Source organism: Tachyglossus aculeatus, chromosome 8 (assembly GCF_015852505.1).
Source record: "Tachyglossus aculeatus isolate mTacAcu1 chromosome 8, mTacAcu1.pri, whole genome shotgun sequence".
NCBI lineage: Eukaryota > Metazoa > Chordata > Mammalia > Monotremata > Tachyglossidae > Tachyglossus > Tachyglossus aculeatus.
Genome location: NC_052073.1, coordinates 31,857,784 through 31,882,705, shown reverse-complemented (window position 1 = coordinate 31,882,705; position 24,922 = coordinate 31,857,784). Strand labels below are relative to the sequence as shown.

Genomic DNA, 24,922 nt, shown 5'->3' with positions numbered 1-24,922 from the left:
ACCCCCAGGAGGCCCTCATCTGGCTGCAGAGGGCTCCTGGGAGGGATTGGCTAAAGCGTCCCCCGCTTCACCTCCCCCTTTCACCCCAGAGCTCCCCAGGGTTGCAGAGCAGAGTTGGGAGTCCACCTTGCCCCCCGTGCAAGACCGCGGGGCCAGGCTGAGACTCAACCGACGACAGCACCCTTGCCACCGGGCCCAGAGAGGGCGAACGGCTTTCCCGCCGTCACACAGGCAGCGGAGGAACCGGGAGTCGCGATGCTCGGCCAGCGGGCCCCGACGGCCACCCACCTTAGGGTCCAGGTCGTCGAGCACATTCTCCAGCTGCTTCAGTTCCTCTTCCGAGAGTTTGCCCAGGAGTTCATCTTCATCGAGGTTCTTGTACTTCTCCCGCTCTTTCTGGAAGGGCAAGGCCATGGCTCCTTCAGCGCCGGGCTCCCGCTGGGCTTCCGGGACCCCGGTCGGACATCCCCAGGGGCAGCGCTCTGGGGGATCCCACTCCTGCCGTGAGAAGGAAAAATCAGAGCCCCACCTTGGGTCGATTGGCAGAGTGGCCGGGCCCTTCTCCAGGGGTCGGGGGTGGTGATGTTTTCTTATTTTGTAATGGCATTTATTAAGCGATTCATTCAGTCATTCATTCAATCGTATTTATTGAGCGCTTACTGTGTGCTCTGCACACAGTAAGCGCTCAATAAGTACGATTGATTGATTGACTAAGCACTTGGCAAGTACAAGTTGGCAACCTATAGAGACGGTCCCTACCCAACAGCGGGTTCACAGTCTAGAAGGGGGAGACAGACAACAAAACAAAACATATTAACAAAATAAAGTAAATAGAATAAGTATGTATAGAATAAATATGTACAAGTAAAATAGAGTAATAAATATGTACAAACATATATACAGGTATATATAGACTCACACACACACACACACATATATATATACATATATATTCATTCATTCAATCGTATTTATTGAGCGCTTACTGTGTGCAGACCACTGAACTAAGCTCTTGGGAAGTCCAAGTCGGCAACATATAGAGACGGTCCCTACCCAACAGTGGGCTCACAGTCTAGAAGGGGGAGACAGACAACAAAACATATTAACAAAATAAAATAAATAGAATAAATACGTACAAGTAAAATAGAGTAATAAATATGTCCAAACATATATGCAGGTATATATAGAGGATGGGGCGATGGAGAAGGGGAAGGGGGATAAAAGAGGGGAAGGTGGGAATGGAGGTGGGGGAAGGGGGAAGAAAGGGGTGGGATTGGAGGGGAGGGGGCAGGGGGATGAAAGAAGGGAGGGGGAGGGCAGGGATGCAGGGGGATAATAATAATAATGATGGTATTTGATTCATTCAATCATCTATTGAGCGCTTACTGTGTGCAGAGCACTGTACTAAGCGCTTGAGAAGTACAAGTTGGCAACATATAGAGACGGTCCCTACCCAACAGCGGGCTCACAGTCTAGAAGATGTGCAAAGCACTGTTCTAAGCGCCGGGGAGGTTGCAGGTCGATCATGTTGTCCCACGGGGGGCTCACAGTCTTCGTCCCCATTTCACAGATGAGGTAACTGGGGCCCAGAGAAGTAAAGCGACTTGCCCAAAGTCACACAGCTGACAGTTGGCAGAGCCGGGATTTGAACCCCTGACCTCTGACTCCAAAGCCTGGGCTCTTTCCACTGAGCCACGCTGCTCCTCTAATGTTAAGAGTGTGATACACCGGGATGTCGAGAGTGTGATCAATCAATCAATCGTATTTATTGAGCGCTTACTGTGTGCAGAGCACTGTACTAAGCGCTTGGGAAGTACAAGTTGGCAACATATCGAGATGGTCCCTACCCAACAGTGGGCTCACAGTCTAGAAGATACACGGGGAAAGGGAAAGGAGAGGCCGCCGAGTCTGGGGGACCGCTGGGACTACTAGGATCGGCATTCGACTGGCCCAAGGCGATCCCACAGAGGGAGATGGCCTCCTGGTCCAGAGGGCTCCAATCTGACCATGGGAGGTAAGTGGGCCCGGGTGAGGCCGAGGAAATGAAAAGGCGGCTGGGCTACAAAGTGCCCATCAACCGCGGGATCCCTCACCCTGCCCTTCCCATTCCTTCGGCCGGAGAAAGGGGATCTAGATGAAGTCCCTACTTCTCTCTTTGTTATTCCTTTATCCGCGTGGGTTTGCTCTTCCGATGGCCATACTCTTCATCCGTTCGTCAGTCCTCCTTCCCCATTCCCGTGTAAGAGGGCAGGGGTCTCATTGTACGTATTTCTTTCTCTATTTATTATTTATTTTACTCGTACATATCTATTCTATTTTATTTTGTTAATATGCTTGGTTTTGTTCTCCGTCTCCCCCTTCTAGACTGTGAGCCCACTGTTGGGTAGGGACCGTCTCTATATGTTGCCAACTTGGACGTCCCAAGCGCTTAGTACAGTGCTCCGCACACAGTAAGCGCTCAATAAATCCGATTGATTGATTGATTGAAACATTGCCCTTAAGTGCTCATTCAGGCCTCTGCGTACAATGAGCGCTCAGTTAGTGCTCTGCATCGATACTAGGGATGTGGAAATGGTCTCCCAAAGCCTGTCGCAGAGAAGCAGCATGGCTCAGTGGAAAGAGTCTGGGCTTTGGAGTAAGAGGTCATGGGTTCGAATCCTCGCTCCGCCGATTGTCAGCCGTGTGACTTTGGGCAACTCACTTCACTTCTCTGTGCCTCAGTTCCCTCATCTGTAAAATGGGGATTAAGACTGTGAGCCCCACGTGGGACAACCTGATCACCTTGTAACCTCCCCAGTGCTTAGAACAGTGCTTTGTACATAGTAAGCGCTTAATAAATGCCATTATTATTATTAGGAACATGTTTATCAGTGCTGTATACTGATAGAACAGTTCTTTGCATTCATTCATTCATTCAATCGTATTTATTGAGCGCTTACTGTGTGCAGAGCACTGGACTAAGCGCTTGGGAAGTACAAGTCGGCAACATATAGAGACGGTCCCTCCCCAACAGCGGGCTCACAGTCTAGAAGGGGGAGACAGAGAACAAAACAAAACGTATTAACAGAATAAAATAAATAGAATAAATATGTACAAGTAAAATAAATAGAGTAATAAATACGTACAAACATATATACATATATATATATATGCATATATTTGCACATAGTAAGCGCTTAACAAATACCATCATCATTATTATCATTACTCCCAAGTGCTTTGGGCAAGTCACTTGACTTCTCTGGGCCTCAGTTACCTCATCTGTAGGGTGAGGATTGGGACCGTGAGCCCCATGTGGGAGCCCATTGGTGGGTAGGGACCGTCTCTATATGTTGCCGATTTGTACTTCCCAAGTGCTTAGTACAGTGCTCTGCACACAGTAAGCGCTCAACAAATACGACTGAATGAATGAATGTGCTTGGTATTCATTCAGTCGTATTTATTAAGCGCTTACTGTGTGCAGAGCACTGTACTAAGCGCTTGACTGTACAACACGCTTAACAGTGCTCTGTACCCAGAACAATAACTATGAGTGATTGATTGATTGGAAATTGGATGGTTGGATAGTGAGAGTGAAGTCACCATCAGTCTGGTCCTGTCTCAATCAATCAATCAATAAATCGTACTTATTGAGCGCTTACTGTGTGCAGAGAACTGTACTAAGCGCTTGGGAAGTACAAGTTGGCAACCAATGCAACCATCTTCTACACCTTGTAGTCCAGAATGACACGGCTGAGGGAGAGTCACTAGCCAAAGGAGCCACATCTCCTTTAGGAGCCCTCCCTGATTAGTATCTCATTCATTCATTCAGTGCTATTTATTGAGCGCTTACCATGTGTACCGTCATCTTTCCACCCCTGGTCCCCCACTTCTGCCATTTCAGCATTTCCACTTCACTGAAGCTCTGGGGCATCACTCATTCATCATTCAGTCGTATTTATTGAGCGCTGACTGTGTGCAGAGCGCTGTACTAAGCGCTTGGGAAGTACAAGTCGGCAACATATAGAGACGTTCCCTACCCAACAACGGGCTCACGGTCTAGAAGGGGGGAGACGGTCGACAAAACATGTGGACAGGTGTCAAGTCACCAGAATAAATCAAAATTAAGCTAGACACACATCATTAGCAAAATTAATAGAATAGTAGATATGTACAAGTAAAATAAATAGAGAAATAAATCCGTACAAACATATATACAGGCGCTGTGGGGAGGGGAAGGAGGTAGGGTGGGGGGAATGGGGAGGAGGAGAGGAAATTGTATTTAATTTTTTACCTCATTGCTTTCCCCTACCTACAAATCGTTTTAACGTCTGTCTTCCCCGGTAGAGTGGAAGCTCCTCAAGGGCAGGGAGCCTGTCTACTAATTCTGTTGGACTCTCCCAAGAGCTTTGTACGAAGTAAGCGCTAATCAGTGCTACTGATTGACCCTTGGCTTTACAGAGGCACTTCTTATAATAATAATAATAATAATAATAATAAAGATGGTATTTATTAAGCGCTTACTATGTGCCAAGCACTGTTCTAAGCACTGGGGTAGATACGATTTATTTATTTCTTTTATTTGTACATATTTATTCTATTTATTTTATTTTGTTAATATGTTTTGTCTTGTCTTACCTCCTTCCCTTCCCCACAGCACCTGTATATACGTATATATGTTTATACATATTTATTACTCTATTTATTTATTTTACTTGTACATATCTATTCTATTTATTTTATTTTGTTAATATGTTTGGTTTTGTTCTCTGTCTCCGCCTTCTAGACTGTGAGCCCACTGTTGGGTAGGGACTGTCTCTATATGTTGCCAACTTGTACTTCCCAAGTGCTTAGTACAGTGCTCTGCACACAGTAAGCGCTCAATAAATACAATTGAATGAATGAATGAATGCAAAGCACTGTTCTAAGCGAGTACAGTATACAGCACTGATAAACATGTTCCTAATAATAATAATAATAATGGCATTTATTGCCAACTTATACTTTCCAAGTGCTTAGTACAGTGCTCTGCACACAGTAAGCGCTCAATAAATACGATTGATTGATGGATTGATTGTTGCCTGTCTCTCAATCAATCAATCAATCGTATTTATTGAGCGCATACTATGTGCAGAGCACTGTACTAAGCGCTTGGGAAGTACAAATTGGCAACACATAGAGACAGTCCCTACCCAACAGTGGGCTCACAGTCTAAAAGGGGGAGACAGAGAACAGAACCAAACATACCAACAAAATAAAATAAATAGGATAGAAATGTACAAGTAAAATAAATAAATAAATAAATAAATAGAGTAATAAATATGTACAACCATAATAAATCTATGGTTTATTACAACCATACCATGTCTCTCCCTTCTAGATTGTGAGCCCGCTGTTGGGTAGGGACCGTCTCTATATGTTGCCAACTTGGACTTCCCAAGCGCTTAGTACAGTGCTCTGCACACAGTAAGCGGTCAGTAAATACGATTGAATGAATGAATGAGGTAATCAGGTTGACCCACGTGAGGCTCAGCCTTCATTCCCATTTTACAGATGAGGTAACTGAGGCACAGAGAAGTTACATGGCTTGCCCAAGGTCACACAGCAGACAAGTGGTGGAGCCGGGATTAGAACCCAGCTCCTTTTGAGTCCCAGACTCTATCCAAGCCTGGGCTCTTGCGTGGACCAAGCCACGCTGCTTCAAACTGCCTGAAACGTTTGTTCCAGAAGAACCTTTTTTTTTTTTTAACCTTTAATTTTTGAGAAGCAGCGTGGCTCAGTGGACAGAGCCCGGGCTTTGGAGTCAGAGGTCATGGGTTCGAATCCCGACTCTGCCACATGGCTGCTGGGTGGCCTTGGGCAAGTCACTTAACTTCTCTGCGCCTCAGTTACCTCATCTGTAAAATGGGGATTAAGACTGTGAGCCCCACGTGGGACAATTTGATCACCATGTATCCCCCCCAGCGCTTAGAACAGTGCTCTGCACATAGTAAGCGCTTAACAAATGCCATCAAAAAAAAAAAACCTTCCCATTCCTCATGGCTGAACATTCCCAGGCAGTTGGAGGCTGAGCTTCCCTGTGCCTATAAAGCATTTCTTTTATCCCCACTCCGCTTTGGCTCACCCTTTACCTCCTGATGTCATCTATTCTCTGCTCCCACTCTGTCCCGCGTAGTCATCGATATTTACTGAGCAACTCCTGAGAGTATAGGCTTGTATTAAGCTCTTGGGATAGTGCCACGGAAGCCAGACCACATTCCCTGTCCTCAAGGAGCTTGCGATCGAGTCATGGGCCAACAGCATCACTTCCGTGCTGGAGAAATGGATTGGATCCAAATACGATTGAAATACGATTGAAATCCCAGAGTTGTCTGATGCCCCACAGGACTGGCCATGTGGCAATAATAATAATGATAATAAAAATTAATTATATGTTTTAATATATAATATATTATATAACAATATTATATAATATATGTAGTATAATATGTATTATATATTATATATAATAGTATTATATATTGCTATAGTATATGATATTATAATATAATAATATTATATATCATATGATTATACAGGATATATTATATAAAACATATAATATATCCTGTATAATCATATGATATATAATTATTATATATTATGTATAATATATGTATATGTAATATGTATATATATTATATGTATATAATAATAATAATAAAAATGGCATTTATTAAGCACTTACTATGTGCAAAGCACTGTTCTAAGCGCTGGGGGGATACAAGGTGATCAGGTTGTCCCACGGGGGACTCACAGTCAACCCCCATTTTACAGATGAGGTAACTGAGGCCCAGAGAAGTTAAGTGACTTGCGCAAGGTCACACAGCTGACAATTGGCAGAGCTGGGATTTGAACCCACGACCACTGACTCCAAAGCCTGGGCTCTTTCCACTGAGCCACGCTGCTTCAATATAATAAATGTATATGTATGTAGTATATATAATATATCATATATAATTATATAATATATAATATTATTATATTATGATAATAATTAATAATAGGAGGCCTTCCCAGACTGAGCCCCCTCCTTCCTCTCCCCCTCCCTCCCTCCCCACAGCACCTGTATATATGTATATGTTTGTATGTATTTATTACTCTATTTCTTTATTTTATTTGTACATATTTATTCTATTTATTGTATTTTGTTAATATGTTTTGGTTTGTTGTCTGTCTCCCCCTTCTATTCATCCATTCATTCAATCGCATTTATTGAGCGCTTACTGTGTGCAGAGCACTGTTCTAAGCGCTTGGGAAGTACAAGACTGGACTGTGAGCCCGCTGTTGGGGAGGGACCGTCTCTATATGTTGCCAACTTGTACTTCCCAAGCGCTTAGTACAGTGCTCTGCACACAGTAAGCACTCAATAAATATGATTGAGTGATGATTGATTAGCTTGTATCTACCTCAGCACTTAGTGCCTGGTGCCTAGTAAGTGCTTTCTAGACTGTGAGCCCGTTGTTGGGTAGGGACTGTCTCTGTTGCTGATTTGTACTTCCCAAGCGCTTAGTAATAATAATGATGGCATTTATTACGCACTATGTGCAAAGCACTGTTCTAAGCGCTGGACAGTGCTCTGCACACAGTAAGCGCTCAATAAATACGACTGAATGAATGAATGCGATTGAATGAATGAACGAAAACTTGTAGGTGACACCGGTGAATTCGTACAAGAAGTTGATGATGGATGGGCTGATGGATAAGTGTGGGGCTCCGGTCAACACATGATCTGTTGATATTCAGTTCGATCTGGTTTTAGGGGCCCACAGTCTGTTCGCCAGCCTCCCAGGGGCCGTCCCGGACTTCTTGAGTCAGTTATCTGGCTCTCTGACGATTATGGCCGGATCAGCCACCGCTATTCAGCCACAACCCTCAGCCCAGCCTATGAAGAGCCAGAGTCGCGGATGGGATCTCCCTGGTGTAGGGTGGTACATAACTTGAGAATTCCTCAGCCTTATTATCAGTCCTAAACACTGCACTGTCTGTTCCCAGAGAATTATAATTGTGTGCATGACTGTCTGTGTGTGTGTGTGTGCGCGCCCGCATGCCTCCGAAGTGGGACCACTCTGGATAGGACTTCTTGGATGACTGGCTCCGGGACTTGGGAGCGTCTCCCAAAGGTCTGGAAGCACTTCCCAACACCAGCTCCCATGTCCGTTGTGAGGTCTGCAACTTCGCTGGATTCACCAAGGCTGCCTCTACAGCCCCGTCCTGCCTTTCTCCTTTGGCAGCGAGGAAAGGATCGGACAGAGCATCTCTGACTCGGGCACAATCAGTCAACCCGCGGTGGTTCCGGTTGAACGTTCGTTCATTTAGTTGTATTTATTGAGTGCTTACTGTGGGCAGAGCACTGTGCTAAGCGCTTGGGAAGTACAAGTTGGCAACATACAGAGACGGTCCCTACCCAATATTGAGCACTTACTCAATCAATCAATCAATCGTATTTATTGAGCGCTTACCGTGTGCAGAGCACTGTACTAAGCGCGTGGGAAGTACAAGTTGGCAACATACAGAGACGGTCCCTACCCAACAGTGGGCTCACAGTCTAGAAGGCTTACTGTGTGCAGAGCACTGTACTAAGCACTTAGGAAGTACAAGTTGGCAACATATAGAGACGGTCCCTACCCAACAGTGGGCTCACAGTCTAGAAGGCTTACTGTGTGCAGAGCACTGTACTAAGCGCTTGGAAAGTACAATTCAGCAACAAATAAAGCCAATCTCTACCCACCAACGGGCTCACAGTCTAGAAGGGAGGAGACAGACAGCCAAACAAACCAAACCTCTCAGGGCATCATCGCTTCCAGAATCCGGGCCTTCCAGAGTCCGGAAGCTGTTCCTCTCACTTATCTGATGCTTGACGGGTGGCAAAAAGTAACGCTTCTGGTACCCAGGGGCGGCCTAAAGCCACGGTGGGATTCTGGGACCCAGTGAAAATGGATTTGAAAACTGCCCACCCACCTTACCCAACTGTCTCGTCATCATTCATTCATTCAATTGTATTTATTGAGCGCTTACTGTGTGCAGAGCACTGTACTAAGCGCTTGGGAAGCACAAGTTGGCAACATATAGAGATGGTCGTCATCCTCCCTCTCTACACCCCTACCCCTGGAGGTCTCCCCCAAGCCCCTGGTATCGTGTGCCGCATGCAGTGGAGGCTCAATATCTGATGATGAGGAGGAGGAGGAGGACAATGACAGTGGTTTAGGAAAGGGTCACTCGCTCAGAAGCTGGGGAAACTTTTAATCAATGAAGTCAAACCATCAGTGGCAGCAAGTTATCCCTCTGCTTACGGAATTGGAATCAATCCATTAACCGTGGATTTATTTACTCATTTGTGTCTATTCTTTTGCTTTTTATTCTGGAATAGTCATCGATTCCACTGACGTCTGTCCGCCTTGCCCGTTGGGTTGGAAGCCTCATGATGATTAGGGGGGTCTTGTCTTTTTCGTCTTTTGGGTACTCCCCGAGTCCTTCGTAATAATAATAATAATAATGATAGCATTTATTAAGCGCTTACTATGTGCAAAGCACTGTTCTAAGCACTGGGGTGGTTACAAGGTGATCAGGTTGTCCCAGTCTTAATCCCCATTTTACAGATGAGGTAACTGAGGCGCAGAGAAGTGAAGTGACTTGCCCAAAGTCATACAGCTGACAGTTGGTGGAGCTGGGATTTGAACCCATGACCGCCGACTCCAAAGCCCGGGCTCTTTCCAGTGAGCCACGCTGCTTCTCCACTGTGCTTGGCACTCAAGTCTCCTGGCTGGTCTTGCTGTGGATTTGATCGTTTTGTGCCTGTTATACATTGTACCTTACCTGTTCGCTCCCTCACTCAATCGTATTTATTGAGCTCTTACTGTGTGCAGAGCACTGTACTAAGCGCTTGGGAAGTACAAGTCGGCAACATACAGAGACGGTCCCTACCCAATAATGGGCTCACAGTCTAGAAGGGGGAGACAGACAACAAAACAGTTTGGGGGAGAGGAGACGAGGGATGATTTTACCCCCGGGGTAAAGCCCATTTTGCGGTGGGGGCTATGGGAGGGAGAATCGAGGTCCTTGTTATCCTACTGAGGCGGAATAAAATAGCCTAGAAGCAACAGCAGCCAATGCCCATAGAAGCAGAATGGCCTAGTGGGAGTCAGAAGGTCATGGGTTCTAATCCCGGCTCCACCACTTGTCTGCTGTGTGACCTCGGGCAGGTCACTTCACTTCTACCTCATCCGTAAAATGGGGATCAAAACCGTGAGCCCCACGTGGGACGTGAATCGTGTCCAACCCGATTTGCTTGCATCCACCCCAGTGCTTACTACAGTACCTGGCACGTAGAAAGCGCTTAACAAATACCACTATTATTATTATTACCATTATTATCCCGAGTGCTAAGGCTGCTTACGAAGCACAGCCCTGTCTTTGCTGGGTTGTTCCTGGGGGGGTTAAGGAACGCCGCTTCCGGCAGGGTTGGGTTTCCCTGGGGTCAAGGGATGGAAAAAATGTACCGGCACGAGAGGAGCCAGAATCCTCAAGGCCACAACTCTGCCACACAGCAGGATCGTGCTGTCGCCACCCGACTGGCCCCGTTATTTCCAAATGACTGGATCCAGGCCGGTCCCACACCTCCATAGGGAGTGGGATGGAGAGTAAAAGCCAGCCCCGCACAGAAACCACAACAGCATATTCCCTGACAGACACGCTGCGGCCCGGATCGCGAATCAACCTCCCTGTGTACCGCGCAGGTGGCTGGCCTCGACCTTTCTCCACCCCCTCAATTCCTGTTGAAACAGACCCCATCCCGAACGGAGCGCAGAAACCACTGAACAGAATTCCAGGTTTTGTGCAATGACTCAACCCTGAATCAGAGCATTACAAATCCTGATAAAACCAAATAATCCAATGAAGTCATGATTCTGTGATCCAATACTGGTTTGTTTTTTTTTTTTGTTCACTTTACGGTATTACTGAGAAGCAGCGTGGCTTAGTGGAAAGAGCCCGTCATGGGTTCTGGTCCCTGCTCCGTTACTTATCAGCTGTGTGACTTGGGGCGAGTCACTTCGCTTCTCTGTGCCTCGGTTACCTCATCTGTAAAATGGGGAGTAAGACTGTGAGCCCCACGTGGAACAACCTGATTACCTTGTAATTACCCCAGTGCTTATAACGCTTAACAAATAGACTTCTAGAGTGAGCCCGCTGTTGGGGAGGGACCGTCTCTATATGTTGCCAACCTGTACTTCCCAAGTGCTTAGTAGAGTGCTCTGCACACAGTAAGCGCTCAACAAATGCGATTGAATGAATGAATGAACGAACAAATACCATTATTATTATTTGTTAAGCACCTACTGTGTGCCAAGCACTGTTCTAAGCTCTGATACAAGTTAATCAGCCTCTGTTCCACGTGGGGCAGACTGTAAGCTCGTTGTGGGCAGGGAATGTGCCTGTTTATGGTGGTATTGTACTCTCCCAAGTGCTTATTACAATGCTCTGCACATGATACACACACAATAAATACGATTGAAAGGTGAATTGAATGAATGAATGAATGGGGCTCACAATCTAAGCAATTCTGGACCTTCTAAGGACAAGCTAAGCCGGTAATGGGGATGGACAAGTGCAGAGGGCATTTGGGCATTTGCCCAAAGGTTTTGGGGCAAGCCACAGTTTGGGCACTTTTCTAGAGGGCAGCGAGAAGCTGCCGTAACACACACCACAGAGATGTCGTGTAGGGTCTCAGCGACCCCCCCCAGAAGTCCCACCCATGGAAGCCCGTCCCCTTGGCTGGCAACCTCGGTGGCTCATGGCGGCGGGAGGGAGGAGGAGAGTCCAACCGGACAGGTGATGAACGTCTCCTTGGCCAAGATGTAGGAAAAAGTGAATGTGGGGAATCCTCTAAGAGACTGGCAGACTGGCCCTGGCTTCGGGAGTCGGGTGGGGGGGCCTGGGAGTACGACCAGCAGAGCGGGGTGAGTCCCAGGGTGGGTCCCAGTGGGGGGGGTCAAATCCAGATTGATGCGTGTCCAGGATAGTCCAAAGGGTCCCGGGTCAGCCTAGAAAGGCCAAGGAAACAAGTGACTCGTCTGCTGTGTGGCCTTGGGCAAGTCACTTTACTTCTCTGTGCCTCAGTTACCTCATCTGTAAAAGGGGGATGAAGACTGTGAGCCCTGTGTGGGACAGGGACTGTGCCCGACAGATTTGCTTGTATCCACCCCAGCACTTAGTACGGTGCCTGGCACATAGTAAACGCTTAACAAATACCATTATTATTATTATTATTATCTGGTCCAGGGAAATATCTGCCGGCTTGCGTCCTCTCCAGGAGGGGCTCAGAGGGTCTCCAAGCTCAACAGACACACGCCAGCTACGGGAGAAGAGGAGAAGAATTTCTCCTGCACTTCTATATCTCCTTCCTCCCCCGTCGTACGCCACGCAGAGATAGCAGGCTCTGTCCAGGGCAAGGGGGAGTTGTGTGCACTGTGTCACCTGCAGAAGGAGAAAGTGTTTTGCTCAGCCACTCTGCTTGGCCTTCCTCTCCCCTTTCCTCATGGCCTTGGTGGGGAGTCCTCAGGTCAGTCTTCCCCTCCCTCTTCTTCGGGGTTTTAGAAAGAGCCTCACCCCAGCATCCCTGCTCGGCCCTACTTTCCCCCTTCCACATGGCCAGGGAGGGAGCCTCACCTCAGCCTCATTCTCCTCTTCCTCATCCTCTCCCTATTCAGTTCTACTCTTCTCCTCCATCATGCTCTTAAAGGGGACCTCGTTTCGGGCCTACTCTTCCCCTTTCTCAGGCTCACGGAGGGAGCCTCCGTGCTCACTCCCTGCCCAGCCTCGGTCTCTCCTTTCCTCAAAGCCACGGAGGGAGCCTCACCCTAGTCTCTGCTCAGCCTCTCTCCTTTCCTCCTGGCCCTGGAGGGAGCTTCGCTCCGGCCTTCCCGCTCAGTCTTACTCTCCCCCTCCCTCACACTCACAGAGGGAACCTCCACCCCCAGCTATCCTGTTCAGCCTTACCCTTCTCCTTCCTCGTGGTCTCGGAGGGGACATCATCCCAGCATCCCTGCTCACCCCCTTACTTACAGCCTCGCTCCAGTCTCCCAGCCACTTCCAGGTCTCCCTCATCCTCCTCTCCTTCCCTCTCCCCTGTCTGCACGTTTCTCAGGTGACTATGGGCAGAGGGTAGCAGGAATCGCCACACAGCCCCCACCTCCCATTTCCCGGCTTTCGGGCCTTCTAGTCTTCCATTCCAGTGGTTCTCAAATGTGCTCATCCCACGTATTCCCACCGCAGGGTTCATTCATTCATTCATTCAATCATATTTCTTGAGCGCTTACTGTGTGCAGAGCACTGTACTAAGCGCTTGGGAAGTACAAGTTGGCAACATGTAGAGACGGTCCCTACCCAACAGTGGGCTCACAGTCGGTCACTAAACCAACCAAAGAAACCAGGCGGAGAATTCAGCTGCGGGAGCCAGTACCGCACCAGCAGCTGTGGGCTCCAAGGGGCCCAGAAGGCTATAGCTGCGACCCCCTCCGTCATAATTTACAACGAATGGTCAAACTCACTCCAGTGCTCCATGATCTAGGGAGAAGGCGTCGGTTAGCAGGCCTGGCCCCGGCCCACGAGGAACTCCAAACACAAAGGCATGGGAGAATGGGGAGAGGGAGGATGGAGAAAGGCGGTGGGGAGAGGTGACAGGGAGGAAAAACTCCAACTCTTGGAGATTGGGGGACCCCCATTTTGAAAGACGCCGGTCTGGTGATGCTGCTTTGGAGTGGGAGTCCTCTAGGGCAGCCCCGTCCTTGCCCAATCCCCCTCCATCCTAAAGGGCTTAGTGGCCTGAGAGTCAGAGGATGTGGGTTCTAATCCCGGCCCCACCATTTGTCAGCTGTGTGACCTTGGGCCAGTCTCTTCACTTCTCTGTGCCTCCGTTCCCTCATCTGTCAATTGGGGGTGAAGACTGTGGCCCTGGGCAAGTTGCTTCACTTCTCTGGGCCTCCGTTCCCTCATCTGTCAAGTGGGGGTGAAGACGGTAGCCCTGGGCAAGTCGCTTCACTTCTCTGGGCCTCCGTTCCCTCATCTGTCAAGTGGGGGTGAAGACGGTAGCCCTGGGCAAGTCGCTTCACTTCTCTGGGCCTCCGTTCCCTCATCTGTCAAGTGGGGGTGAAGACGGTAGCCCTGGGCAAGTCGCTTCACTTCTCTGGGCCTCCGTTCCCTCATCTGTCAAATGGGGATGAAGACTGTGGCCCTGGGCCAGTCGCTTCACTTCTCTGGGCCTCATCTGTCAAATGGGGATGAAGACTGTGGCCTTAGGCAAGTCGCTTCACTTCTCTGGGCCTCTGTTCCCTCATCTGTCAAATGGGGGTGAAGACTGTGGCCTTGGGCAAGTCGCTTCACTTCTCTGTGCCTCTGTTCCCTCATCTGTCAAATGGGGATGAAGATGGTGGCCTTGGGCAAGTTGCTTCACTTCTCTGTGCCTCTGTTCCCTCATCTGTCAAATGGGGATGAAGATGGTGGCCCTGGGCCAGTCGCTTCACTTGTCTGTGCCTCTGTTACCTCATCTGTCAAATGGGGATGAAGACCTGTGGCCTTGGGCCAGTCGCTTCACTTCTCTGTGCCTCATCTGTCAAATGGGATGAAGACGGTGGCCTTGGGCAAGTCGCTTCACTTGTCTGTGCCTCCGTTCCCTCATCTGTCAAATGGGGATGAAGACGGTGGCCCTGGGCCGGTCGCTTCACTTCCCTGGGCCTCCTCCGTTCCCTCACCTGTCCAATGGGGCTGAAGAGAGTGGGAGCCCCACGGGGGCCAACCTGATGACCGTGGCCCCTAGTATGCGGTTCAGGAACGCCACCATGATCAGGATTGTCGGGCCGGGGCTGCGGCCTGTCTGCGGGGCGCCTGTTGGGGGTGGGCCCTATGCCCGGGGCTCCCAAACCCCCAACCCCGTGGCTGGGGGCTTGGCCCCGCATCGGGGACCGTCCCCCGCACCCGGCCCGCTCCAGCCAGCCAGCCTCCCGCCCGACCTGGTCCATCGGCCGGGCCCGGAGCATCCCCCCCCACCCCCGCAGACCCGCGCAGACCACCGCCCCACCCGGCCGGACCATCCTCCCCCCCCCTCGCCCAGCCCTGCCGGGGGGTCTGCGGGGGGTCTGCGGGGGGTCTGCGGTCAGCCTTACCCGCAGCTCCGGCCCCCGGCGGGCCGGTCCTCGGCTGGCTGTCAGTCCCTCCGGCCGGCCCGCCCGCCCTCCCTCCGTCCGTCCGTCCGTCCGGCCCGAGAGGGAGGGGATGGGGCGGGGGCGGGGAGAGAGGGAGGGGAGGGACCACACGGGGAGGGGCAGAGAGATGGGGGAGCGCGGAGCGAGGAGGGGGGAGAGAGCTGGGGAGGACGGAGCAGGGAGAGAGGAGGGGGAGAGCAGGGGGAAGGGGAGAGGGGGAGGAGGGAGCAGAGAGGGAGGGGAGAGAGATGGGGGAAGAGGGAGCAGAGAGAGAGAGGGGAGAGATGGGGGAGCAGGGAGGGGGAGGAGGGAGCAGGGAGGGAGGGGGAAAGAAGGGGGAGGAGGGAGCAGGGAGGGAGGGGAGAGAAGGGGGAAGAGGGAGCAGAGAGAGAGGGGAGAGATGGAGCAGGGAGAGGGAGGAGGGAGCAGGGAGGGAGGGGAGAGAAGGGGGAGGAGGGAGCAGGGAGGGAGGGGGAGAGAGGGAGGGGAGAACAGGGGGAAGGGGAGGGGGAGCAGAGAGGGAGGGGAGAGAAGGGGGAAGAGGGAGCAGAGGGAGGGGGAGAGAGATGGGGGAGCAGGGAGAGGAGGGGGAGAGAGGGAGGAGGGAGCACAGAGGGAGGGGGAGAGATGGGGGAGCACAGAGGGAGGAGGGGGCAGAGAGGGAGGGGAGGGGGAAAAAGGGAGGGGGAGGAGGGAGGGAGGGGGGAGAGCAGGGGGGAGGGGGAGAGAGAGGAGAGGAGGGAGCAGAGGGAGAGGGGAGGGGGAGAGAGATGGAGCAGAGGGATGACAGTGGAGGGAGGGGGAGCAGGGAGGAAGGGGGAGAGAGATGGGGAGCAAGGAGGAAGGGGAGAAGCAGTGGGGGGAGAGGATGGGGGAAGAGGGGAGAACAGGGAGGAAGGGGAGGGGGAGAGAAATGGGGGGGGCCGGGGGGGAAGGGGAAGCAGGGAGGGGAAGAGAGGAGAGGGCAGGGGGGCAGGAGGAGGACGGGGAGGAGGAGGCCGCCCAACAGGGAACAGCCCCAGCCCGGGGCAGAGGGAGCAGCCTGGAGGTGCCAGGAGCCTTTTCAGGGGGCAGAGCGGTGGGCACTGCGGCCCTCGGGCTTCCGCCCCGGCTCCAACCTCACCCCAACCGGGCCCAGCTGGCCTGACGCAGTCACCCCTTCGGGGCTCCGCTGGCAGCACAACCACAGGCACCCCAATGCCGCCCCCCCCCACCCCCCGACACACAGGTACCCCAGACCCCGCTTTCCTGCCCGTGTCCACAAACCCCCCCACCCACAGAAATTTCTCACCCCAAGAAGGTGCAGGGCCTAGGATGGTCAGAAGTCCAAAGATGAGCAGAACATTTCTCTTTGGCTCCGTGGCAGCTGGGTGAGAAAGCCCCCTCAGCCCCTTCAGATGCCTCCTGGGTGAAACTGCCCCTTTCCGATGGATAATCAATCAATCAATCAATCGTATTTATTGAGCACTTACCTTGTGCAGAACACTACTGAGTGTTTGAGAGAGTACAATAATAGTGGAGGGTTTTTGTTTGTTTTTTAAATGATATTTGTTAAGCACTTAGTATGTGCCTGGCAATGTATTAAGCGCTGTGGTAGAAATAACAATCAGGCTGGACACAGTCCCTGTCCCATATAGGGCTCCCATTTTATAGATGAGGTCACTGAGGCACAGAGAAGTTAAGTGATTTGCCCAAGGTCACACAGCAGACAAGTGGCAGAGCTGGGATTAGAACCGAGCTCCTTTTCATTCATTCATTCATTCATTCAATCGTATTTATTGAGCGCTTACTGTGTGCAGAGCACTGTACTGAGCGCTTGGGAAGTACAAGTTGGCAACATATAGAGACGGTCCCTACCCAGCAGCGGGCTCACAGTCTAGAAGGGGGAGACAGACAACAAAACAAAATATATTAACAAAATAAAATAAATATTTTTTTTTTTATTTGACTCTCAGACACTATCCACTAGGCCATGCTGCTTCTTGAGTTGGTAGACACATTCTCTGCCCACACTGGGCTTACGGGCCAGTTGGAAGGGCCGACTCAACCAGACGGAGGCTGAGAAACCCAGGTGGCTTTCCTAAAAGGCCATAATCTTTTAGACTGTGAGCCCACTGTTGGGTAGGGACTGTCTCTATATGTTGCCAATTTGTACTTCCCAAGCGCTTAGTACAGTGCTCTGCACATAGTAAGCGCTCAATAAATACGATTGATGATGATGATAATCCTCCCAACGTTTCCCCTCCCCTCTGAACCCCTGGTCTTCTTTTCTTGACCTGAAAGAGATCAATTCCCAGCTCCCTGTGATGAGGGAAGCATCCCAGCTCTGCTACAGGGCCTTGGGAGCACTTTCCTGGGGAAATGTTCTGTCCATCTTCCCAGAGGAAGAGGGGACACAGACTCTGGTCTTCCAACTGTCCAACCTTCCTAGAACTTAAAACAAGAGTCCACTAGCTCTGCCTGGGCTAGAGCTATGGCCAACACCCAACACAGATGTTTTGATATCAAAAATCAAACTCATGTGGTCAACGGTTGAGAAATGAAAGCTCTGATTTCCAGTCAATTTTTGGCCCTAATCCCTAACCTCATGTTCGGATATCAAAAATCAAACTCACGTGGTCAGCGGTTGAGAAATGAAAGCTCTGATTTCCAGTCAATTTTTGGCCCCAATCCCTAACCTTATCCCCAACCCTGACCCCAATCCTAACCTTTAATGCGATATTTCAGTCACTGAAGTTGTTGAAGGGTTAACTCTAACTTTTGGAAATACGGAGGACTGAAACTTAGCAGTTTGGTTTCAGGAGATTTACTATCCCCGTTTTTTAATTTATATATTTATTATGGAGCCATGAAGGGTGGCAGGGAAAGCGAGGAAATTTCCCTCGAAAGAACCATTGCCTCTAGTTTTTAAAATGGCAAGATTTCAAAATTGCACCAAGACTGTGGATGCTGTTAGTTATTTATAATACAAATGAAACGCTTTATTCTTCAGAATTAATACACCTGCTGATTTGATCTCATCAGATTTCTCTCATCTGTAAAATGGAGCAAAACTACTGATTTTTCTTCCCACTGAGATTGTGAGCCCTGGGTGGAATAGTAACCGCACTTGATCTGACTTGTCCTATTTCTGTGCCAATGCTTAGCACATAAATCAATCAATCAATCGTATTTATTGAGCGCTTACTGTGTGCAGAGCACTGTACCAAGCGCTTGAGAAGTACAAGTTGGCAACGTATAAAGACGGTCCATGCTTAATGAATACTATCATTATCATTATTATGATTCATGTGTGCCTCATGTTTTCCTTTAAAGCAGAAATTAATCTGTGTGAAGCAAATGTCTTAGGGTAAAAGTGATGATCCTATTACTTTTCTTCTAAAATGGTTTTAAATTAGTATAGAGGGGAGCGCTTTCAAACATAACATTCTTTTATGCACAGTACTTTTTTCAGCATTTGATAACGCTTCCCCTTTCTCATTTAGCTCTCAAATTCCCTCCATTTTCTGCTCTTCCAATGAACTAAAAACCATTCTGACATTAACACGGTTAAGACCGTGCAGCGAATTAATACCCACCAAAGTGGTTTTTCTTTTGGAAATGCAAAATTATGAGGAATCCTCCTGAGATTACATACTCATTTCACCTGAGCTGCTCTGTTTTTGTGAACGGTGGTCATCTTCCCTCCCTGAAATCTTGAGTTACACTTCAGTTGGCAGTTAAGCTTCCCAAGTACTCAGTACAGTGCTCTGCACACTGTAAGCGCTCAATAAATACGATTGATTGAATGAATGAATGAAGGTCACACCTTCTCCATGAAGCCTTCCCTGATTAGGCCCTGGTTTCCCCGGCTTGCTCGCCTTCCTGAGTTTACGCACTTGGATCTGGGACCTGTGGACATTCGATGCTCACCCCACCTCCACCCCCACAGTATCTGTGTACGTATCTTTAAATAATAAATTACAGATGATTTATTCATATTAATGCCTGTCTTCCCCTCTAGACTGCAAGCGCATTGTGGGCAGGGAACATTTCTGCTAATTCTGTGGTAGTAAGCTCTCCCGAGAGCTTAGTAAAGTGCACCGCACGTAATAAGCACTCAATAAATACCATCGATTGATTGAGAGGTAGCCTGCTGGGGCATGGCTAATGATACTCTTTTTGGGGAAAAAACATCTTGGTGATGAAACTAGAGGGGAAGTCTAGTTAAAAGAATGCAGGGTGGTAAGTCAGGAGGCCTGTGTTCTTGTTCTCACTCTGCCCCTTACCTGCTGGGTGATTTTAACCGGGAGCCTCTTAGTATAGTGCCTGACACATAGTAAGCACTTAACAAATACCACAATTATTATTATTACCATTTTCTCATCTCTAAAATGGGAATAATAATTCCCGTCTCCTCTTCCTCTCTCTCTCCCTCATAAGAATGTTATGGGTATAAAATAACATGTGAAAGTATTTAGGAAAAATAAAAGTTTTATACAGATAGAAAAATTATTAAAGTACTAACCCATAATGATTGGAGACCATCCCATCACTCATAACCTGATGTGCTATATATTTTAGGAGAACCTACTTGAATGGTGAGTAAACTGTATTTCAGTTGTGCAGGTACATATAATGCATTGAGTTCCACCTCTTCTTTCACATCTATGAGATTTTATTTGGTTCACTGATTTTGCTTGTACTGAGTCTTTAGGTGACTCCTAAAGGCGGTGATGAAATGATCGAAATGGTGACTTCATTGTTCATTTCCAATGGGAATATCATACATTTTCCTAGTATTGTGAGCATTTTCTACATGGGTACCCCAGTCATGCCGTTCTGTTCTTACTCTCTAAGGGGAGTAAGCGCATTTATTCTCATCATATATCAATTATTTTCAGACTTTTATATTCATTCATTCATTCAGTGGTATTTATTGAGTGCTTACTGTGTGCAGAGCACTGTACTAAGCACTTGGGAAGTACAAGTTGAAGCCATGGGACAGAATGAGTTCTCCAAGGGAGTTGATGGAGAATAGAAAGTGAAAGGACTGAAGCTTGAGGGACACATATATGGCTAGTGAAAGGCCTAGGTGGCTATTAGATGATGCTTGCCCCAGTCATGCCATTCTGTTCTTACTCTCTAAGGGGAGTAAGTGCATTTATTCTCATCAAACATCAATTATTTTCAGACTTTTATATTCATTCATTCAATCGTATTTATTGAGCGCTTACTGTGTGCAGAGCACTGTACTAAGCACTTGGGAAGTACAAGTTGAAGCCATGGGACAGAATGAGTTCTCCAAGGGAGTTGATGGAGAATAGAAAGTGAAAGGACTGAAGCTCGAGGGACACATATATGGCTAGTAAAAGGCCTAGGTGGCTATTAGATGATGCTTGCTGTTTTTCCTGATTTTACTACACTATAGGCTATTAATCTGCCTTTGCTAAAAAATTAAACCTACCCTAAAATTCAGGTCACCTCTCAGGGTCACACCTGGAGAGTTTCCAGTACTCTACCAGTCTATGGGAGGGAGAGTCAGGCAGAGGCATATCCATTCCATTCCTAGCTTGGCCAGTGGCTAGCGAGTGGAAGGCCATCTGCCACAAAAGTCAAATCTCTCCTGTGCCGGGCAGCAGCGGAATGGGAGAGAGCCAAGGGCGGAGACTCAGGTTTACCGCGCGGAAGGAGGCAGTTGTAAACCAACTTCATATTTTTACGAAGAAAACTCTACGGATGCACTACCAGAACGGTTGCAGATGGAGGTGGGGCGTTTGGGGAGAGAGGTGTCCGTGGCGTCACTATGGGTCGGTCACGTCTCGACAGCATAAGACGACGACGACAACGAAATTCGGGTGCCAGGCTAGGGAGAAGTAGGTTCCTTCTAATTAGCATGCAGGGAGCCTGAATTGAGTTTCCTATATGATTTATTTTTCCCCTTGGAAAAACTTTTGGGGTATGGATTTGACAAGTGGGTCTAATGGCGTGAGTGTGTGTGTGTGTGAGAAGCAGTGTGGCTTAGTGGAAAGAGCCCGGGGTTGGGAGTCAGAGGTCTTGGGTTCTAATGCCGGCTCCGCCACTTATCAGCTGTGTGACTTTGGGCAAGTCGCTTCACTTCTCTGTGCCCCAGTTACCTCATCTGTAAAATGGGGATTAATTCTGTGAGCCCCATGTGGGACAACCTGATTACCTTTTATCTACTCCAGCACTTAGAACAGCGCTTGGCACATAGTAACAAATACCATTATTATTATTATTTGTGTGAGGGAGAGGGAGATGGAAAGGGACATGAGAGAGAGAGAGAGAGAGAGAGAGAGAGAGAGAGAGAGAGAGACTGCAGTTTTCTCTCTTTGGATAATGGCAGTTACCAGGTATTCAACGCCTAGAGTTTACAGGAGCCAAATAAGTTGAGGATATAAATATTATTTCCTATTCCCCCCCACCCCCCTTTTTATTCACTAAGTGTTTTCTGCCTGGATTAAATGAGATAGTAGATGTGATGTTGATTTGGGGCAAACAATTGAAAGGCTTCTTGGAGCTACAAAGTGTTGGTCAAGATGAGCTGGGTCAAATAGCTAATACACAAAGTGAAATTGAAGTGTCAATTTCAACTTCTTAGGTGGAGTTTTTCCTCCCAGTCCACGGGCTAGGGCCCAATTAAAGGGTTGGGGGATGTAGGGGAAACCTTCCTGGCTCCCTTAGTAGGGGGTTCTCACTCTAAGAACACAAGTGGGGTCAGCATGCGGCCAAGCTTTCTAGTCGAGGGGGAGTGGGGCACCTCTGGTACCCCAAATTGAGCCAGCTCTCACTGGGACTGGAGAATGGGGTAAGGAGACAGCCCACAATCAATCAATCAATCAGTCGTATTTATTGAGCGCTTACTGTGTGCAGAGCACTGTACTAAGCGCTTGGGAAGTCCAAGTTGGCAACATATAGAGACAGTCCCTACCCAACAGTGGGCTCACAGTCTAAAAGGGGGAGACAGAGAACAAAACCAACAGGCAGCAGGGGGTTTCCGTAAGTGATCCTGCTAGGACTCCAGTGCTGGGGAACACTTCCACTAGGCTCCGGGGATTTCCCAGGAACATTCCCACCCCCAGCAGCCTCCTCTCAATTCCCCCAGCGGGGTCATTCATTCATTCAATCAATCGTATTTATTGAGCGCTAACTGTGTGCAGAGCACTGTACTAAGCACTTGGAAAGTACAGTTCCGCAACAGATAAAGGCAATCCCTACCCAACAACAGGCTCACAGTCTAGAAGGGGGAGACAGCCAACGAAACAAAACAAGTAGACAGGCATCAATACCATCAAAATGGATAAATAATAATAATAATGATGGTATGTGTTAAGCGCTTCCTATGTGCAAAGCACTGTTCTAAGCGCTGGGGAGGTTACAAGGTGATCAGGTTGTCCCACGGGACGCTCACAGTTTTAATCCCCATTTTACAGAGGAGGGAACTGAGGCACAGAGAAGTGACTTGCCCAGAGTCACACAGCTGACAGGTGGCGGAGCCGTGATTTGAGCCCATGACCTCTGACTCCAAAGCCCGTGCGCTTTCCACTGCGCCACGCTGCTTCTCATAGGATTCTAAATAAAATTATAGAGATAATACACATCATTAATAAAATAAATAGAGTAGTAACTATGTACAAATATACACAAGTGCTGTGGGGAGGGGAAGGGGGTAGAGCAGAGGGAGGGACTAGGGGTGATGGGGAGGAAGAGCAGAGGAAAAGCCGGGGGAGGCCCTGCCTATTCTTCTCCTCTACACGGGGAAACCTGGTTAAATATGAGGTCTCAGCAGTCCGCCAGAACTCCACTCCTCTCCCAGCCCATTTGGCCAGGAACCTGCATCAGAAAGACCCCACATCCTCGATATTCTCCTCCCACTTCACATCCCATAGCCATTTTAAAACCTCTTCCAATAAGGAAAAATCCCACCTCGACTACTACGTCAGACTCCTTGCTAGCCTCTTGTCTCTCCCAACTCCGTTTCATTCTTCACTAGGACAAAAAAAAATGTTCATTCGCCATCTCCCTACCCCTCAAGAACTTCCAGAGGTCGTCCGTCTACCTCCACATCAAAGACAATTTCCTTACCATCCATTTTAAAACATTTAATCGGCTCACCCCCTGATTTACCTCCCTGCTTTCCTTCTTACAACCCAGCCCACACTTCGCTCCTCTCGTACCAATCCACTTTCTTAACCTCAAGTTCATATATCTCACCAACTCTTTGCCCACAGCCTGCCCCTGGCCTGAAACTTCCTCCCCCTTCATATCCAATCAATCAATCAATCGTATTTATTTATCCAACAGAACTTCAAAGCTTTATTAAAATCACATCTCCTCCAAAACGCTTCCTCACCTTTTCCCTCTCCCTTCCGCTGTGCCTGTGCACTTATAGCATTACCCTTTAAGCACTTGATATTCACCCCACGCTCAATCCCACAGCACTTAGGTACACAGCCATGATTTATTTTAATGTCCGTCATCTCTCCGTTTGCAAATCACTTACTGAGCACTTGGAAGAGTAGACCAGAAGTAAGACGCGGCCCTGCCCCTCAAGGGGTTTACAGTCTGGAGGGAGAGCCAGCCATAAAATATTTACAAATTATGGAAGCAAAGCCTTACTGAAGGCCCCCTTCTAGACTGTGAGCCCACTGTTGGGTAGGGACCGTCTCTACATGTTGCCAACTTCCCAAATGCTTAGTACAGTGCTCTGCACACAGTAAGCGCTCAATAAATACGACTGAATGAATGAATCTCCTCCAAGAGGCCTTCCCTGACTCACTCCTCTTTTCCTTTTTTCTGCATCTGCTCCCTTTATTCATCCCCCCTCCCAGCCCCACAGCACTTATGTACATATCTGTAATTTATTTATATTTACGTCGGTCTCCCCCTCTAGGCTGTAAGCTTGGTATGAGCAGACAATGTGCCCGTTACAGTGTTATATGTTACTCTCCCAAGTGCCTAGTAGTAATAATAATAATAATGATAACATTTATTAAGCGCTTACTATATGCAAAACACTGTTCTAAGCGCTGGGGAGGTTACAAGATGATCAGGTTGTCCCACAAGGGGCTCACATTTTTAATCCCCATTTTACAGATCAATCAATCAATCAATCAATCAATTGTATTTATTGAGCGCTTAATGTGTGCAGAGCACTGTACTAAGTGCTTGGGAAGTACAAGTTGGCAACATATAGAGACAGTCCCTACCCAACAGTGGGCTCACAGTCTAAAAGGGGGAGACAGAGAACAAAACCAAACATACTAACAAAATAAAATAAATAGAGTAGATATGTACAAGTAAAATAGAGTAATAAATATGTACAAACATATATACATATATACAGGTGCTGTGGGGAAGGGAAGGAGGTAAGATGAGGGGAATGGAGAGAGCTGTAAGCTTGTTATGAGCAGACAATGTGCCCGTTACAGTGTTATATGTTACTCTCCCACTGCCTAGTAGTAATAATAATAATAATAATGATAGCATTTATTAAGCGCTTACTATATGCAAAACACTGTTCTAAGCGCTGGGGAGGTTACAAGGTGATCAGGTTGTCCTACGGGGGGCTCACAGTCTTCATCCCCATTTTACAGATGAGGTAACTGAGGTCCAGAGAAGTTAAGTACGGTGCTCTGCACACAGTAAGCGCTCAAAAAATACAACTGACTGATGGAGGAGATAGTAGCACAAGTACTGCAAGATGA

The 24,922-nt window shown here is 48.4% G+C and overlaps 2 protein-coding genes and 1 non-coding gene across 3 annotated transcripts in view; 2 read left to right on the top strand and 1 right to left on the bottom strand.

The window, feature by feature from the left end:
* Window positions 1-15,255, bottom strand: part of TMOD2 (tropomodulin 2) — a 48,998-nt gene extending 33,743 nt beyond the window's left edge. The window contains exons 1-2 of the mRNA XM_038750501.1: window positions 15,177-15,255; window positions 289-498 (exon numbers count right to left, since the gene is read on the bottom strand). Coding sequence (XP_038606429.1) covers window positions 289-414 — 126 coding nt within the window. The 5' untranslated portion in view covers window positions 415-498; window positions 15,177-15,255. The remainder of the gene's footprint in view (window positions 1-288; window positions 499-15,176) is intronic.
* Window positions 1-24,922, top strand: part of TMOD3 (tropomodulin 3) — a 132,162-nt gene that overhangs the window by 15,031 nt on the left and 92,209 nt on the right. The window lies entirely within an intron of this gene.
* Window positions 20,676-20,808, top strand: LOC119931975. The gene has a single exon (XR_005452266.1). It is a non-coding gene; the product is annotated as a small nucleolar RNA SNORA7 (small nucleolar RNA).